This window comes from Artemia franciscana, chromosome 18 (assembly GCF_032884065.1).
Source record: "Artemia franciscana chromosome 18, ASM3288406v1, whole genome shotgun sequence".
NCBI classification, from domain to species: domain Eukaryota; kingdom Metazoa; phylum Arthropoda; class Branchiopoda; order Anostraca; family Artemiidae; genus Artemia; species Artemia franciscana.
In genome coordinates this window covers 18,148,168-18,167,721 of record NC_088880.1, presented here as the reverse complement: position 1 = coordinate 18,167,721, position 19,554 = coordinate 18,148,168, and the positions used below count along the sequence as shown (strand labels likewise).

Below are 19,554 nucleotides of genomic sequence, written 5' to 3'. Positions count from 1 at the left end.
AGTAAACTGTGCGAAAAATGTGGTTCGATCCTACTTCCTAGGACTATGAACAAATAGATAGCTAGGCCGTATTTTACCGATGAAGGATGACATATTGCCAAAGTTTGTACTTTTGACCATTCACTTAGGGCCAAATGAAAAGCTGGTCCGTAAGGAGGTCGTAAGGAAGGATTTAAAGGAAAGTTGAACTAAATGGGAAGGGGGAAAGAGTGAAGCTTTGAATAGACTGGGAGGAGGAGTTTTGTGCAACTGTGTTGGTCCGAGGTGGTTTGGTGCAACAGTGGGTTATTAGTAGTGGTAATAGCAGTATTGGTAGCTGGAAAAAGGCTTTTGACGGTGGTTGTCTTATCCTATTTGTTTATTTCAGGATAGGGAGGAGCCACGTGCAACAGATAAAGTTTTTGAAGATGTCCCAGTTGAAGCTGCTTTTGCGAGTGAACACCCTGAGCTAATCACAACTACTCCATTGAACACAGGACTGGATGGCTTTGTAATGAAAGTTGACCCTTTATACAGAGTCAAGTCGGGCAATGTCTGGTTTATTCAGGTAAGAGAATGAATTCAAAGGTAGACAGTAGCATGAGAAATAGAGATATTTCAAAACTCAGCAATAAATTTCGCTTGTTTTGACTCTCTAGAGCTATTGGGAAAGAAAGGTTAACATTGTTATTTAAATTATTACGGATGAAGGATATTAGGTTGCTAAAAACTGCGAATTTTGGCAATCCCACTGGAGCCAAAAGATAAGCAGGACATCTTTGAACGGGGTGTAAAGAGGTCATAATGAAAGATTGAAAAGAAGCAGGAACTTTATGGAAGAGAATAAAAAGTGAAGCTCTGGACAGTGTAGAGTAGAGATGGAAGGTGTGCGGCTACGGCAGCCATAGGCGGTTTGGTGGTGTGATGAGTTATCAGAAGCAGTAGTAGCACTAAATGTATAAGTTACAGGGATGAGATGGCACTTTTCCCAATATTTGCAGATAATAGGAATAGTTTGTTAAAATCGCGGTGTGAACCAGTGCGAATTTCCCCACTTGAACTACTACGATTTTCTGATTTCACGCTGAGACTATAATTCTCTAAGACATTTTAAACAACAGGCGAGAATATACTAGGATGTATTAAAACAGTCTCCTTTGCCTTTATTTTCTCCGAGAGAAAAACACATTACTGTGCAAATAGGACTGAAAAATGGCAGGCATGATTTTTTTTCTACTAAAAAAAAACAACAAAAACTGTGAAGGGCAATGTCTTCCCAAGCCAAGATAGAGGTTTTTACAAGCAAGGAGGTGGTTTTTTTCATATGTTTGAAATACCATTAGAGTTACTTTTTATGGAAAGCTCCATTGGGGGATATCAGTTCTATAAAATATACCTAATCTATGAAAAATGTAAGATTCGCTATCTCGTCAAATGAACAGAGGCTGGGGATCAGCTAAAAAATATTTATCTTCTAGAAACCAGATTTTCTTTCTTCTTTTTTGGAGTAAATTTAAAACCGACTACTATACCTATCCTTTTTTTACATAATGAGTAACCAATTTGGGAATTATCCCGAATCTTGACTGGAGGATAGTCTCAACAATTAAAAACGCATGCTCTTAGCTAATATTTATATGCTATTGAAATGAAGTACAATGCTATACAAACCAGCTAATGGAGATCAGTATAACCTTTGATACTACCTTCCTTTGATTTAGTTGATTCAGGTATAACTTCCAATTTTCTTTAGTTTTGATTAATTGCTAGTATTTATTTATGTTTTCATAATTAGCATAAAAGTAGTAATTCTGAAATATAAAAAAAGGCAAAAGTAGGATATAGTTTAAGCTTGTATATCGTGCGTAAATGGAAATTAAAATCTACGGAATTTCTATGGGACACGGAAGTGCAATTTTAGTAAAGTGTTGTTCACAGCATGTCCTAGTTAGAATTTTATGTCTAAACACGTATCAGCCTCGACATTAATATCATGGCAGTTCCTGTCCACGTTTTAGAATCAAGAGCTTTCTGTCAAGGGATTCAAACTCTACCAATAATCATTATTGACATTATTGACATTATTTGATCGCTATATCTATCATTTGTCTTTAAAAGTTGCGTTCACAAATGTGCGTCTCGTTTGACTTTCTTCCCTAAGCAGCTGAATGATTGGACGTTCATGTTTAGTCTAGACGTGTATGTAAATGCCAGTGTAAATGCCCGAATACAAAAGAAGTAGAGATGTACATTAACTTAGAGTCAATTTTTATGCAAAAATGCTTACTTTATGCTTAAGAATAGTCAGTTTGAAACAACATCAGCAGCTATTCTTTTGACAATAAAAATGTATAGTTAGCCTACGCTAAAAGAAAACCATATATCTATTTTTACGAAAACATTGATGTTCTGTTTTAGGAAACACGTTAAAAAAGACCGTACTCCGTCCCAGTGATGCTATATCTTGTTCAGTCGGATCTGGACCGTGAAAAATCACCTCGTCAAAATTGTTGTGCCGTTGATATCATGCCTGGAATTGTGTTTGGTATTTTCACCACCTCTAAGGTAATTGCCAAAAACGCTTTCTCTAAGGGAAAAACAGCAGAACAATGCATGTTCAATCACCCTTTGATCCTCCTGATGTACTTTGCCCTGCTGATCCTCCCTTTGAAAATAGCTTGGCAGTGGATCTTTGGTAGTTATCTCAGAAGTGTCAAAATAACAGGTCATCTTCAGGCGTGACGGTGAAGATGCATAAATACAAGTTGAAGCTTTTATCTATCAATAAAATGACACAAGTTGCTTGAGCAGTTTTCATCTGGCCTTGTGAACATGAGCTAGATGATGGATTTATTGAATGAGCAAAACAGGCGATAAAAGATGTTTGTTTTCATTGCGCTCACAGCCTTCTTTGCTTTCTTGTCTTTAATGCTGACTGCCAAATTTTTATACCACAAAGTAGTCAAAATATCAAAATGATGATAATACGTAAATTTGGCATTAAAATAAACTTATTAAATCAATTTCAGGTAATTTATACCATAACAGCAACATATCACCGACAGAGACGGGATTTGGCCAATGAAGGATCTGAAATCATTCGTCAAGGAACAAACATAAAATGTATTCGTCTAGCAATTGTTGATGACTACATTTGGCTGAAGGCCAGTATCATACTTCTGACCGTTCCCTTAATCGGAGGTTTAATTCTTGGACTCTGTGGCTATTTAATATACAAAACGAAGAAAAGAAGAAAAAAGATTGGTATTTGTGAAATTCCTGAATGTGAACCTTTAAGTAATACTAGTGATAAAATTCGAGCTAAATTAGAAGCTTAATGCCATGGATTTCTATAATTTTTTAGTTTTTTTCTCGAATGGTGTACATAGTTTTAATATTTATACGATTCAAATTCCTTTTTTTTTTGGTATTGCAGCAACTGTTAGAAATTGAATACCGATCAATCCCGAATACAAACGATTATATGCTAGCAAAATCCTCTTCATTTTGAAATAACCTGAGTTTGATTACCAATATTGTTACACAACCATTTTATTGGACAAAGAAAAAAAAAGCTAATTTCCTGTCATATATTATCTATTTGTTTCATATCTAATCGAATCTATAATTTAAATATTCTGGTAACAAAATCAGGGGATTAAAAAGCACAGGTCTGATTGATTTTGATCTTGCTATATAAAAAAGTAATAAAATTAAAATCTCATGCAAGACCCCCCCCCCCTCTTCAAAAGAATAAAATAACTCTTCATCAAAATATCACCTTATTAATCTAAAAGAAAAGCGACCTTGAGGTCGTTTTTATGGTTTCAGCAGAATAAACGAGAATCTAAACGAAATAATCGATTTTTAAACCAATGAATATAACAGAGGGCTGATTTAGTATCAATCTTGTTTTACAATTTGACATCATGTTGTATTTGCTTTCCTTTTTTTTGGTTTTCTATGAAAATTGGAAAAAAATAGTACTTAGTTTATGTTTACCCGTTGGTACAGAGCTATTATAATTTCTTTTGCAGTCAGTGCTTATCTTTTTATAAAACTTAAAATTGTTTTTAAATAGACTATAATTTCTTTGTAATTTTAGGTGCAGTCAAGATTATTTTGTTTTAATCACTGTTTTTTTACATATTTTTTAATATTCCTTTATTTCATAGCTTTACAGATCGTGTTACTGTGATCTCATTCTTTGCTCTTATTTCTATTAAACATATTAGAGATATCTTTTCAAGAACAAACCGTAGGAAACAAACAGCCTACTCAACTTATTAGTATAAGTAGCAACAAAGGCAATTTTGGTGTACTGGATTCAGACCATCACACCGAACATGTCTTTTAAATATTGTTGATTGTGTGCTAAAAAACGCAGCTGGCTGAAATGATTGCTCTCTAATATTATTTTCAAAAAGTTCGTGGTAACGAACTGTAGTAAGGATTGACCCGGCTAAATAGTAACCAAAACTCTAAAAAATGAAATTTTGACACCAATAGTTACATCAAAAGAATCACATTTTAATGCTGATTTTAAATATATAAGTTTCATCAAGATTAGTCTTACCCATCAAAAGTTACAAGCCTGAGGTAATTTGCCTCTTTTTGGAAAATAGGGGGGAAATACCCCCTAAAAGTCCTAGGATCTTAACAAAAATCACACCATCAGATTCAACGTATCAGAGAACCTTATTGTAGAAGTTTCAAGCTCCTATCTACGGAAATGTGGAATTTCGCATTTTTTGCCAGAAGACAAATCACGGATGCATGTTTATTTTTTTTTTTTTTCCAGAGGTGATCCTATCGACTCGATGGTCCTAGAATGTCGCAAAAGGGCTCATTCTAACGGAAATTAAAAGTTCTAGTGCCCTTTTAAAGTGACCAAAAAAATTGGAGGGCACCTAGGCCCCCTCCCACGCTCATTTTTTCCCCAAAGTCACCGGATCAAAATTCTGAGATAGCCATTTTATTCACCATAGTCGAAAAACCTAATAACTATGTCTTTGGGGACGGCTTACTCCCCCGCAGTCCCCGTGGGAGGGGCTGCAAGTTACAAACTTTGACGTATAGTAATGGTTACTGGGAAGTGTACAGACGTTTTCAGGGGGATATTTTTGGTTTGGGGGGAGAGTTGAGGGGGGGGGGTTATGTGGTAGGATCTTTCCATGGAGGAACTTCTCATGGGGGAAGAGACTTTCAATGAAGGGGCCGCAAGATTTTCTTGAAGACTTTCAATGAAGGGGCGCAAAAACAAGGAAAATTTAAATATGAGCAGTTTTTTCTACTGAAAGTGAGGAGCAGCATTAAAACTTAAAACGGACAGAAATTATTACGCATATGAGGGGTTTACCTCCTTGTAATACCTCGCTCTTTATGCTAAAGTATTTCTAGTAATTTCAAGTATTTATTCTACGGCCTTTGTGATTCAGGAGTCATTCTTAAGGAATTGGGAGAAAATTTAAGCTTTAGTGTAAAGAGCGAGATATCGACGAGGGTTGAGCCCCCTCATATACGCAATAAAAGTATACGAATATAGAAGTTCGCTACGTAAGTTAATTCGTAAGTTACGCATGTTTTTTACTTATGAAAACGTTCGTAAAAATTAAAAGTTATAGTTGCCTTTTTAAGTAATCAAAACATTGGAGGGCAACTAGGCCTGCTCCCTCGCTCCTTTTTTCTCAAAATCTTCCGATTAAAACTGTGAGAAAGCCATTTAGCCAAAAAAAATATGCAAATTTCGTTTTAATTATTTATGTGCGGAGTGCCAGCTTTTCCTCCTCAACGCCCCGCTCTTTACGCTAAAGTTTTTCACTGTTTTAAAAAGTAGAGTTAAGAGAAAGAGTCAAACTTTAGCGTAAAGAGCGGGGCGTTGAGGAGGAAAAGCCCCTTTCATATACGGAGTAATTTCTGTTCGTTTCAAGTTTTAATGTCGCTCCTTACTTTCATTTAAAAAAACTGTTTTTTTTTTGTTCAATTTTTAATTAATAACGTTTATACATACATATATATATATATATATATATATATATATATATATATATATATATATATATATATATATATATTAGCTTCCTATTCAAACTATCAAAAAAAAAAAAATAAAAAAAAAAAAAATGTTGTCCTTACCCTGAGACAAAATCCCTGTGTTAGGATGTTGGACTACTGGTTTGACACGACGGTCCCTCCAAAAATACAAGGGAAAAAAGGTGTGTGAAGCACCTAACTTCAAATTTTGTGTCATAATATTTCAGTTTTTAAAGCAGTGAGGGTTCCTCACACAAATATCAATCTTAGGGGACGCCCTCTAGCCCTACGAATAATACACTGTTCAAACAGTCGTATCAATCTGATTTTATATTTTACACTCTGGACCTAGGCTATGCATAATAACTAGGAAGCCTTCAAACCCTTCCCATCTCTTCTTAACAGTTCGTCTAAATATATTTATTCAACCAAAAAGAGACTAAGGTTTTGGGGGGTCAATTCGCCCCTCCAAATTCATCAAAAAAATTCATGAGAAGTTCTAAATTGACCTAACATATTTAGAAGCCCAGTAAAACTCAAGATACCTGTTTGAATGGGTTCTCTTCTAATATTCTACAGCCACTTCAGTGTTCATTCAGACTTCGTCCAGTTAAGACCAGTGTTGAAAAAGGATTATATTTTGAATAGTGATTTCAGTGTTACGCAATAGAGTAAACTCATACGTTTTGTAAAAGTACTAAATCTAATTACTCAGACGAAGAAATTGAATCTTTTTTTTTATACTTTTTCTGGAAAATTTTAATGAGAAACAGACGAAGGCTGGCACGTCTATAAATAAGAAAGGCAATTAAAAGGTAACATTTTTCTAATTATTAGATATGCCTGGAGGATTCGAAATTAGAGGACTAGCATTTGCAAAATTCAAAGGATATCCAAAATGGCCGGTTCGAATTGTGGATACTGTTCAAAAGAAAAACGGATCACACTACGCTGTTTTCTGTTACGGCACGCACGAGGTATTAACGGTTAGTGAGTATTTCATTGAGAGGTTCTTTCCACTGCGTCAAAATAACCGCTCTATTCCAAATATTCTTGTCCTAAGCAGCATTTGTAGGAAGAGAGTAATAAGGATAAATCCAGAATTGCATTGAACCTTAAAGAAAACAAAGTGGTTCATTTATTTTTTTATGATTTCTCTCTTCATAGGACTTCTGCCAACTGTAGGCAAACATTTTCTTTAGTATAATTACAATCTTTTTATATTACATTTTAGAAAAATCATCATTCCTACTTTTTCTTTAAATTCACTGTCGATATTAATTCTAAGTCAAAGGCTATGCAAAATTGTATTAAAAAAATTTCAATACGAAAATAACTCTTAGTAGGACTTCCAGATGTAAATAACAAGTCGAAGGATCGAAGGAATTTTAATATAAATAACTTTATACCTAACTGGAAATTATTGTAAGACTGATGATATGTCATTTTTGTTGTATTTTGCATTTTATGAAGTAAGGACTGTTGTCTTAATATGTCTGCTTATGTAGTGGACTGCTCTCACATTTACACCCCTTTATCTTCACTTCTTTCATTGTTGTATAATTTTTTTTTATTTTTGAAAATTAAGTCTGTATTTGATAAGTCAGAGCCAGTTAGAGCCAATTTTCTCAAATCAGGTGAAAATGACAGTTAAAAATAAAAAATAAGCCATATAGTACCCGACAAGCAAAGATACACTGAAGAAAACTGAGATGTTTCCCTGGATGCTTTAATTATGCAGGTTTATCTCAGTTTCGAAAAGGTGTTTTTGCAGAAACTACATTTCAGCTGGGGGGGGGGGAATTGGGTTTGGGAGGGGAACAGACTGGGGTCTTGAGGGGGAAACTGGGGCCTGGAGGGGACAATTATCCCCCTACCCCAAAGCAAATTATGCCCTTATAGGTTAGTTTAGGCTACATCAGCTGGTTGGGGGCGGGGGTTAACTTGGATCTAGAGGGGACAGTTACCCCTCCTGCTCCATAGCAAATTGTACCTCTGTAGGTTAGTTTAGGTCAGGTTAAATTAGGTTAGGCTTGGTTGGGCTTGGTTGGAATAACCAAACTTCTGAAAAGTAAGCGTGGATGTGATAAGTTGCAGTTGGAGCCAAGTTGGAGCCAGTTGGAGCCAATTTTCTCAAATCAGGTGAAAATGACAATGAAAAATAGAAAAAAAATGAGCCGTAAGGCACCATACAAGCAAAGATACACTGAAGAAAACTGACATGTTTTTCTAGATGCTTGATTTATGCAGGCTTATCTCAGTTTTGACAAGGTTTTTTTTTGCAGAAACTACATTTCAGATGTGCGGGGGGGACTTACATCTGGAAGGGGGCAAACTTGGGTCTGGAGGGTGAAAACTGCGATCTGGAGGGGGGAGTTATTCTTCACCCCATAGCAAATTATGCCCCTGTATGCTGGGTTAGGCTATATCAGTAAGAGGGGGAATAAACTTTGGTCTAGAGGGGACAGTTACCCCTCCTGCTCCATAGCAAATTGTACTTCTGTTGGTTAATTTATGTCAGGTTAAATTAGGTTAGGCTTGGTTGGAATGTCCAAACTTCTGAAAAGTAAGCGTGGATGTGATAAGTTGGAGCCAGTTGGAGCCAATTTTCTCAAATCAGGTGAAAATGACAGTAAAAAATAAAAAATGAGCGGTATGGTACCACACAAGCAAAAATACACTGAAGAAAACTGACATGTTTCTCTAGATGCTTGATTTATGCATGCTTATCTCAATTTGGACAAGGTTTTTTTGCAGAAACTACATTTCAGCTCTGGGGGGGGCTTGATTCTGGGAGGGGGCAAACTGGGGTCTGGAAGGAGGAGTTATCCCCCTAACCCATATCAAATTATTCCCCTGTAGGTTAGGCTATATCAGCTGAGGGGGTTGAAAGGGGGTCTAGAAGGGCAGTTACCCCTTCTTCTCCATAGCAAACTGTACCTCCGTAGGTTAATCTAGGTCAGGTTAAATTAGGTTATGCTTGGTTGGAATAACCAAACTTCTGAAAATTAAGCGTGGATATGATAAGTTGGAGCCAATTTTTCTCAAATCAGGTGAAAATGACAGTGAAAAATAAAAAATGAGCCGTATGGTATCACACAAGCAAAGATACACTGAAGAAAACTGACATGTTTCTCTAGATGCTTGATTTATGCATGCTTATCTTAGTTTGGACAAGGTGTTTTCATTTGCAGAAACTTCATTTCAACTCTGGGGGGGGGGCTGCTTCTGGGAGGGGGAAAACCGGGGTCTGGAAGGGGGATTTATCCCCTACCCCCTAGAAAATTGTTCGCCTGTAGGTTAGGTTAGGCTATATCAGCTGGGGGGGGGGGTTGAAATGGGGTCTAGAAGGGCAGTTACCCTTCCTACTCTATTGCAAATTTTGCCTCTGTAGGTTAGTTTAGGTCAGGTTAAATTAGGTTAGGTTTGGTTGGGCCAAGGGTGGACAGGGTTTATCCCCTAGAAAATACCCCCCCTTTAGAAATACACCCCCGCTCCCTTCGTGAAAAATCACCCCATAGAAAATAAGGTGTTATACATATGACCCCTCCCAATCCAGCAAAATAAGGAAAACAAGGTTCTCCATGGAAAATAAGGTTTTCCAAATTTTAGAATTTTATTCGAGTTTTGTGGTTTATCTTCTATAGGGGGGAGAAATTTTGGTACTTGTATACTATTTGCCAATCACTCAATTTTATGCTGCATAAGACTCAAGAAGAAGCCCGTTTCTTTTTTAGTTTCTTTCATCTTATCGTGAGACAAGACAAAGACAAATGACAGAATCGATGGGACATATATAATTTGGGTTATATATTTTTCCATGAGTGGGTGGGTAAGGTATTTGGGGAGTTTGAAAATAGAAAACAATTCTTATTTTATAATATGCAGAATAATTGTACCTAAACCGGTATTATTTAAAACATATCAGAAATCAAATTAAAAAAAAACAGGTTTTTCAACCGGAAGTAAGGAGCAATACCAAAACTTAAAGCGAACAAAAATTGTTACATATATGAAAGGAGTTGCCCCCTCCACTAGACCTTGCTCTTTACGCTAAAAATTGACTTTTGGTCCTAATTCTTTAAAAACAATTCCTGAAACACAATGGCTGTTTAATAAGAATAATGAGCTTTGTTCTAAAATTCTATAAAAAAACAACTTCAGCATAAGAGAGAGGTCTTGACGAGGAGGCAACCCCTTTCACAAACGTGATAATTTTTATTAGTGATATGTTTTGACGTTGCTCTGTACTTTCAGTCAAAAAACTTGTTGTTGTTTTTTATTTAATTACTAACGGATAGTATTTGTTAATGGAAAACACACAGAACAAGTTTTTTAAAGAAAAATAAATGTCTCATTAAACCAAAATGAGCAGAAAGATAGTTAAATAATCTTCAAGGTAAAAACTATGGAGTCAAAAGACTGTATCAATAAAAAACGAACTGAAATTAATTAATTAATTTTTTTATCCAAGAATAGGAAAGAGCTCCATTAAGCCAAACATGAGTAGAAATAAATTCAAATAATTTTCCAAGTGTAAAACTGCCACAAATCACCATCAATACATGAATTAAACCAAAAAGAACAGAAATTACAATAAATAACCAAGTCAAACTCAAAACGAGCAAAAATCAAACGAGCAAAATTTACACTTTACTGAAAACAAAATATATTTTTAGCGTTTACACTTTTTTGACTTTAATAAATAAAGAAGTATTAAGACTATAAAGACTAAGTATCATAATATGTATACTAAACTAACACTTCGCAGTTATTTTCTTTTTTTTAGTAAAGTGCAAGTTATGTCCTCGTCTTGAGAAGACACGGGGGTTGTCAACCCTACTGCTTTTAAATTTTACTCGTTTTGAATTTGACTAGGTTATCTATTGTAATTTCTGTTCGTTTTTGGTTTCATTTATTTCTGTGATTTTGGTAGTTTTAAACTTGGATGATAAGAAAAACAAACTCGTAGAATTTTGACAATGCTTTTGTCCGTAAAAACTTAAACGGTAAGAAGGTTTTGTTGCCGAGTGTTTTTAGCTGAATTTTGATGATTGTTTGCCTACATTTTTTTCCTTCTTCTTCTTTTTTCAAAATTTGAAACCACCTACTGCCAAAAATTGTAGGTGTTCATATGGAAGTCATTTCAACAAAAATGGATTTGAAGGTTTTTTTTTAATTTTTTAAGATACTTACTGATGCGTAAATGCCTCTTTTTCCTTTTCCTTAGCACTTTTCAACAAAATTGTAAGAAAAACACAAAACACTAATAAAATTCTCAAGTTTGAAAACCTTATTTTCCATGGGGGGAGGGGTATTATCTTTGGGAAGCTATTATCTGTGGGGGCATTTTCCAGGGAGGTATTTTCCGTTGCGGTGGTATTTTATGGGGGGGGGTTAAATGCCTAGAACCTCTGAAAAGATACAATATTTTGCATTTCTATCGTTATAGATTTGAAACTTCTGCAATAGGGCCCCCTGATATGCTTGAATGACGGTCAACTTTATATCAGTATCACTCGACCTTTTGAGGGGGATTTCTCCCTTTTTATGAAAATCAGGCAAATTTCCTCTGGCTCATAATTTTCGGGATGGTGAACTTAACACATTTTATGCATAAAAGTGTATATATATATATATATATATATATATATATATATATATATATATATATATATATATATATATATATATATATATATATATATATATATATATAAATAGATAAATATTGTATATATTTATACATAAGAATTCGATTCTTTTAATGGGTAAATTGTTACCGAAACTATTTAGAGTTTCAGCTGCTGTTTTTTTGTTGTTGTTTTTTATTACTTACGGGTAGTAATTGTTGATAGGAAATATATGGAGCAAGTTTTGTGAAGAAAAATGAAAGGCCTCATCAAACTAAAGATGAGCAGAAATAAAGTTAAATAATCCTCAAAGTAAAAATTATGGAGTCTAATAGAAAAAATTCACAAAGATGTAAAATATTTTTTTCCTATGAAAAAAACTATGTTAATAAAGAACGAACAGAAATTAATTTTAAGAAGTTTCTCCACTAAACAGGTTTATCAAAGAATAGTAAAGAGTTCCATTAAACCAAAAATGAGTAGAAATAAATTCAAATAATTTTCCAAGCGTAGAACTACCACAATCCACCATCAATAAATGAATTAAACCAAAAACGGACAGAAATTACAATATTATTACAATTCAGACTTAACAATATCGTTTTTCACGGGGGGTGGGGGTATTTTCCACGGGGAGTATTTTCCACGGGGGTTATCTTCTGGGGGGATGGGGTTAAACGCCTAGAATTCCCTATAGATGTTTCCCTCAGGAATTTTAAAACGCACATTACGGGTAGGCTGTTTTTGTTTAAAAACACCTTTTTTGTGTGTATTTTCATGAAAAATTGTCCCTTTCTATATTTTGGTGAATACATTGAGCACCTTCTGCACATTTTGGTGAATTGGTATTCCTGGGCCTACCTTTTGTATGTTAGACTTTCGCAAGTTGCACAAGTAGAGAGTGGAGTTGCAGTTAATATTTTAACTATAATTATTCTGTATATTATGAAGCAAGCATTGTTTTCTTACCATATTTCCTTCTCAAAAGCTCCAATTCTAGACTTATACCAAGAGTAATACCAATTCATAATGATATCCTAGGCCAGTGGTCGGTAAAATGCGCCCCAGAACCACATGTGGTTCTGTTATCCCTTAAGTGCGGCTCTGGCATAAATATCCACGGAATGTACAATAATATTTTCATTAAAAAAAAAAAAAAAAAAATGGGAAGAAAGACATAGTTTCTCATTTTGATAAATAAAATTCTTCTATGAGTGAGAACATGTGTATTTTTTTGTTTACGCCGAAAGATTACAAGAACAAAGCAGATATTCTGAAAAGAATTAAAGAGTTACCATTGTATTCCAAAACCGTTAAAGATATGAAATTGGTTTCTGCTTGATCAATAAGAGTTGACAAGTCTTGCTACATAAATGATGCAGCACAAGTTTCACTTTTTGTAAGATTTATGTATCATTCAGGCCCCAAAGAAGAACTTTTAGCATTATTACCACTCAAAGGTCGGACACGGGAGAAGATATCGCAAATGCTGTAATTGAGCGTAAGGATAAACATCATATTTCTCTCGATTAAATTGTGTTGATTTCAACTGATGGGGCCAAAAGTATGACAGGCTTTAGAAAATGGGTTTGTTGCTATTTTGAAAGAAAAAATAAATCACGAAATATTTGTTTACCATTGCATCATTCATCAAGAAGCGATTCGTGCGCAAACATTTCCGGAAGCAATTTGTAAATTTATAGAATTAGTGATTGCAATTATCCACTGCATTTCATCTAAAGTTCTTAATCCTCTAATTCAAAGATTTTTCTTTAAGATGGAGAGTGAGTATGCTCATCTTCTGCTTCCAGACGGTGTCTTAATTGCCCAGACGATGTCTTAGATGCCAAAGTATCCATCATCCGTTAGCTCACTGCCCATGTGTCCCCAATGAGATCCTTGCTTAGAGGCTCCGAAATGTGCCAACTTCGACGAAACTTATGTTTCCTATAGTATGAATTGCCCAGTGATCGAACGCACTCTGGACTCTGCTCCAAAATGAACCAAGCCACTATATTTTCTTCTCTCAATATTAAAGGCACAAAGGACAAAGACTTGTTAATTAATAAATTATTAGTCCATGACATAGTGTTCTTGCAAGAACATCTTTTGATCAAATCAAACATTTCTAGCCTAAAGCGATCTTCTGTCCACCATTTTTTTTTTCACAAGAGGCCAAGAAAACTAGAGCCCGCCCTTCCGGTGGTCTAGCAATTTTCTTCCGTTCCCCATCAAAGCCCTCTGTGATTCATTGTGATGATAACATCTTAGCAATTCAATGTGCCAATACTACCTTTATAAACATTTACTTACCTTGCGATCGACATTCTATAGCATCGTTCACATCTTTTGGTAAATGTTGCTCCAGTTTAAAGTCTCTACTCGAAAGTCTACGTTTAAAATACCTAAATTGGGTTTTAGCTGGTGACTTTAACTGTGACATTCTCGGTACCTCCGATAGGTCAACCCTCCTACTAGAATCCCTTCCTAGCAGATATCATGTCGCCGATAAGAGCGTCCCATTCACGTATATTCATAACAGAGGCTGTTCAAAATCAAACTTGGATCACGTGATTACTTCCAGTTCCAGCTTATTATCATCGATTGTCAGGGTGGACGAAGAGAAGATTGATGACGATCACCGTATTCTTAGCTGTGATTTGCCCTGTGAGCTTTCTGGCCAAACGCTTTTGCCTCAGCCGAAGTGGCATTCAAAGCTGAACTGGGATCGTGCTAATGTCCCCCTATACCTTGCTACGCTAACTACTTTACTGTCGTCTATAAAAGTGCCATAACACCTGCTGCAAACTTCAGTTTCATCGCCTTCATGTAGAGTTGACCTAAATTACTATTATTATCCAATTGTCCATTGCCTCAAATCAGCTTCCAAAGCTGCAGTGCCTGTGGATAAAGTTCAGATTGGTACTAGGAAGCCTAATTGGAACGTTGATCCTAAAGTAAAATGTGATAAGCAAAGAGCCAAATTTTGGCTGCGTACGTAGATATCATGTGACCGACCATAGTCCGGAGCTGTGTTCTTTGTGAAACAAAAGTGTAAACCTGAATATAAGGCCAATTTGAAAACAGCACGCTTGAATTCATGGCCGGGCCCCACCGATAAGGCCTCCTGGAATAAGGTTACTAATAGTGAAAAATGTTCCCCATCTGCCCTATCTTGTCTCCAGCTAGCTAATTTTGTCGATCATTATAAGTGTGTGTTCGGTGTATTTAATAGTTTTCTTCAGTCTTTTTATTATAAATTGCTTATACCGCTATTACCATACCGTCTCCTGCAGTGTCACGTCCAGCCTGTAGCAATGTCTGATATTCACCGGGCTTTAAGAAAAATTAAGCGTTCAAATAGCCTTGATGGTGACGGCATTTTTTACCGATTTTTTGTTTATGATTGTCCTGCCCTACTTAACCGTCTACAAATATTTTTCCAGTCTTGCCTAGCACAGTCGCTTGTTCCTGATAGTTTTCTTTGTGGGCGTGTAATGTCTGTTCAAAAGCGAGACAAGGACCCCACGTCATGTGCAAATTATCGTCCCATTACAATATCGTGTTTTTTAAGTGAGTTGCTTGAACATTTATTACTACCAGAAATTGAGTCAAATTGTGATTTTATGCCTTTTCAATTTGGTTTTCAGAAAAATTTGGATTGCTCCCATGCACATCATGTTTTAAGCTGGCTCATGAAAGATGCCGTAAAAACTAAAATGTCTTTATACTGTCTTACTGTTGGCATTTCTGGGGCTTTCGACAATATTGTGCACTCTCAGGCTCTATTTTCCCCTGTGTGTGCCGGTGTTAATCCTTCTGTGCTATTTGTATTGTCTTCTTGGTATTCAAAGTCTGAAATCAAAGTTACCTGGAATGGCCAAATATCTGACTTGGTAAAAATTAAAAAGGGTGTTCGGCAAGGTGCCGTGTTGTCTCCTAGTAAATTTAAATGTGTGCTTGTATCGTGCCTGCGTCCCCTTAAAAGTTCTGTTTTTTACGGTAATATTGGTTGGTCTTCTGTTGCATATGCAGACGACGTTATACTTGTTACCCGGAGTCGCCGTGGATTGCTTTCCAATTTTACTATATTAACCAATGAACTATCTAAGATTGGACTGTTAGTTAATGCGTCTAAATGCGAGTTTATTTGTTTTAATAGCCCTTATGCGGTCACTCCACTCGTTGCTGGGACTACAGTTTTACCATTTTCTTCTTTAGTTAGTTAGCTTCGTCTGTGTTTTGGCCCAACACTTTCCTGTACCTGTTCATCCCAAGTGAATCAAGCCATGAAAAATATATGCGTCGCTTACGGGAGAATATCCTCAAACAAAATTCGTTACAATTGCAGCGGTTTGTGCTTTATTCTTAACGCTTATTGCGTCCCTGTGCTTTTGTTTTTATCAGGCAAGGCTCATCTGTTTCGTAAGAAAGATCGCTACACTCTACTTGCAGCTTATTTCAGATATTGCAATTTCCTCCTCCGGCTTCCTAGATGGCACCGAAACAGAAAAGTCATTGTTCGACTTGGTTTAATAGAAGTGCCTTCTAAATTTCGGCCTTCCAGTGAGTGCAAAGAAAAGTTCCTAAACAAGCAGATTCTGTTCCAAATGCTCTTAAAATTGTTGAAGTGATCTTTTTTGGCTAATAAGTTTGCCGACCACTGTCCTACGCTATAGTTGCGGCACTTCTGCAGGAAGTACTATAATAAAAAAGAATATTACTATTTAATTCCCCAATTGAAGCCCTTTTGAATTGTAATAGTTGTGACTCTAATAATACACCCCAACCTGCTTAGGCTATATTTCGAACAAAAATACTAAAACACTGAAATTCTTTCTTTATGTTCAGCTGGATAGTTTTATTAATCAACTATTGGGTTTACTTCCATTGTTATTTCCATTTTTGTATTGTTTCTAAAAAATATATGTACTAGTTGAACGCAATTCCTTTGCAACCTCACAGTACTTTCGACAGGTCAAAAATACAGCTACCCATTAACAGGAAATAATATTTCTTCACTAGATGAAAAACAAGGGGAAAAAAATTAAAGCTGAATGTTGAAAAGAGAGAAGTAGCTATTTAAAAAAAAGGAAAGTCAGCGGAGAGGAAAATGGTAGATTTAAATTTAATAATAAGGAACTGAATATAAGTGAAAGAATAAAATGTTTGGGATTTTTTTCTTGGATAGTGGAAGTTTAAAGAGTCATTTTGATGAAATAATTAACAGAGGTAAAGTGGCCATATTTGCAATAAATAATAATGCGAATTATAAATCTAAAAATGCATAAAAGAATATTTACTACAACAATTTCATCTAGTGATACAATATGGAGAAGAGATTCGGGGTGGAGAACCAGCTCAGCAGTTGTAGTCTCACCAGTTCGAGTATTATAAAAGAATGTTTGGACTACATTAGACAACTCACTCACTGATTCTGAAAGTTGACATAAGCCCGTACTCTTTAAAGCTTTAAAGGTCCATTTTGATGATTAGATTTTGGTTGAAGCCACTTAGGAGAAATGAAGATAGACTAGTAAGAGCAGAATATGATAAGATGTTGAATAATGGTTTGGAAGTTTCTTGACCATTCCAAATTATTTCATTACTAGAAAAAGTGGGAATACCTTAGTTATAAATGATGGTCTTGGTTCTTATAATTCACCTATAGATTCAGTATTGAATAGTTCAAACAAGTTGAAAGCTGTCATAATACTATTTAACCAGAGACTTATGTTTTACCTTAAGAAGCAATGAATAAACGAAGAAAACCTTTTGCAAGATGAGCCTCATAGAAAATTCTCATTAGATCTATGTATTCCTAATAAAATAAAGAAATTGACGATTTAAATGGATATGTTGTTTCATCAGTGTATAAAAATAGCTGAAGAAAGGCTTTGCAATAAAAACTAAAGTACAATTGCAAAAACTGCGTCCTTGTAAAGGTTATTCAATCGATTAATAACAAAAAGATTTTAAATTTTCTTAGAAAATCTTGCGAAGTTTAACAATGGCTTGGTGAGAGTTTAAATTTGAGTGGCTTCGGGTAATCAACTCATACCGACTGCACTACGTGAGGGCATTGTGACGTGTGTCCCAAAAAAAGAATAAGGACCCTAAATATTCTGACTGTTATCGTTCCATTACATTTTGTTCAGTTATTGGAAAATTATTTGAAAAAATTCTTCTTTTAAAAATGTCAAACAAATGTGACCATGGAAATCATGAGTTTCGTTTTCGTGCAGGTCTTGGTGTTTGGAATGCATACGCAGTTTTCGTGTCTATTCTGGAGAGATATGAAAGAATGAAAGAACCTTTATGTGTTTGTGCAATAGATATTTTTAAAATATTTGATTCGATCCTACACTCCCAAGCTATTTTCGCACTTCTAATGAGTTAGGTAAACTCATTTATTTGTGCCTCCCTGTGGTAATGGTATCAAAGCTCTTCTATACGTGTCGGCGTTGAAATATTTATAGCAGCCGAATTTCTGTTTGTCACGGAGCAAAACAGGGCTCAGTGTTAAGTCCTGCAATATTTAATAATGCCATCTGCTGTGCAATATCACATTTTCTTATCGAGCCATCTATCAACATAAGTCAACTTTCGTGTACAGATGACATTTTTGTGCTGTCTGATAATTTGACTGCAGGCTGCTGTGAACAGCCTTTATGCCAAGTTGTCTCACATCGGACTGTCAGTCGCTTCTGCTAAAACTGAATTTCTCTTTTCTGGTTGTCATCACCCTACTGATTCAAAAATTTAGTTTGGCCCTGATTTAATTTTTACCAATGGGTTTCTCAAGTAGCTTGGACCGGCATTTGGGACCTAGATTCGAGCAACAAAGTCACTAACAATAAATGTGTCGAAAGAGAAGTTGAGAAAGTCCTATGGACGTTTCTCTAGAGTTAAAGGTCAATTTGACCAGAAGCGCTTGGTTGGCCTTATAACTGGCTTTTTGCTCCCCATGTATTTCTTCTGGTGCCATTATGGAAGTTTTTCACCTTGTCAGAACTTCAAAAAATTCGGTCTCTCTTTTTCAAATTTTGTAAGTATTTTCTTCGTGCTCCTATTTGGTTCTGCAACAGTTTTATCTCAAAGCGTTACGGAGTTTTTGAGATATGTGGTGAGATGGACGTTTTAGAAGGCAGATTCAGACAGCGATCTGAGTCAGTTCTAAATTTTCTTTTGGGGTGTATTAATCGTTTGTGAGTCATTATTAGTGTATCTTTTAGGATTTGTGATGATGAATGTTTTTAATGTGTATATTTCTTTTCCATACTCATCTAAGTGTATTTTCGCATGTATAGAGGGTTCAAATAATTATTATTATTATTATTATTATTATTATTATTATTATTATTATTTTTATATTATTATCATTTGTCTCGATTTTCATAGTTCTTCGCAGATTTTTCCGGAAATCATAGGAATGTGTTGCTATGAGCAAGTTAGTAATAGAAGCTGGTTGGCTCTGATGATTAGCGTCATTTCTGTCTACCTTGACAGAATTTGAAAATACTTGGATTATTCAAATTTTATTTTGGCTGACATATAGATAGTATAAAATTGACGGAAATATAAGTCTGAGTAGAACTACTGTCAGTTTTACGAGATCATGGGGAATCAGACTTTAGCATGCCCATAATAGAGACATAAGCTCAAAAAAGATATGCTGGCTGATTTTGTTTTTGTTTAGAGTGGGTGGGAATTCAAAAATTTATTTTTCTGTAGTGTGTCATCAAGAAAATTATACCAATACACTAAGCTTGTTAGATGAATGTGCTTTTTCATAAGTAAAATTATAACTAAGTTACTGAATTTAACTTAATTTCCATCGGCTAAACCAGTTCACGATACATGACCTGGTTTAGTTGAGTGACAAGTTAAAATGTGTGTAATACCTGAT

General features: G+C 35.4%; 2 protein-coding genes across 5 annotated transcripts in view; both read left to right on the top strand.

Annotated features, from left to right (window-relative positions):
- LOC136038700 (extracellular matrix organizing protein FRAS1-like) overlaps positions 1–4,229 on the top strand; it is a 47,803-nt gene extending 43,574 nt beyond the window's left edge. The window contains exons 9-10 of one of the 2 annotated variants that reach the window (XM_065722010.1): positions 368–547; positions 3,009–4,229. In XM_065722010.1, coding sequence (XP_065578082.1) covers positions 368–547; positions 3,009–3,317 — 489 coding nt within the window. In that variant the 3' untranslated portion in view covers positions 3,318–4,229. The remainder of the gene's footprint in view (positions 1–367; positions 548–3,008) is intronic. The other variant, XM_065722011.1, reaches the window with a different exon arrangement.
- Positions 1–19,554, top strand: part of LOC136038704 (uncharacterized) — a 211,762-nt gene that overhangs the window by 71,232 nt on the left and 120,976 nt on the right. The window contains exon 1 of one of the 3 annotated variants that reach the window (XM_065722026.1): positions 6,636–6,827. The exons of 1 other annotated variant lie outside the window; for it this stretch is intronic. Coding sequence is in view for 1 of the 2 variants with exons in the window: in XM_065722017.1 (XP_065578089.1) it covers positions 6,911–6,998 (88 nt within the window). In the remaining variant the exon portion in view is untranslated. Of the gene's footprint in view, positions 1–6,635; positions 6,828–6,871; positions 6,999–19,554 lie in introns of those variants that run through there. One more of the 3 variants, XM_065722017.1, reaches the window with a different exon arrangement.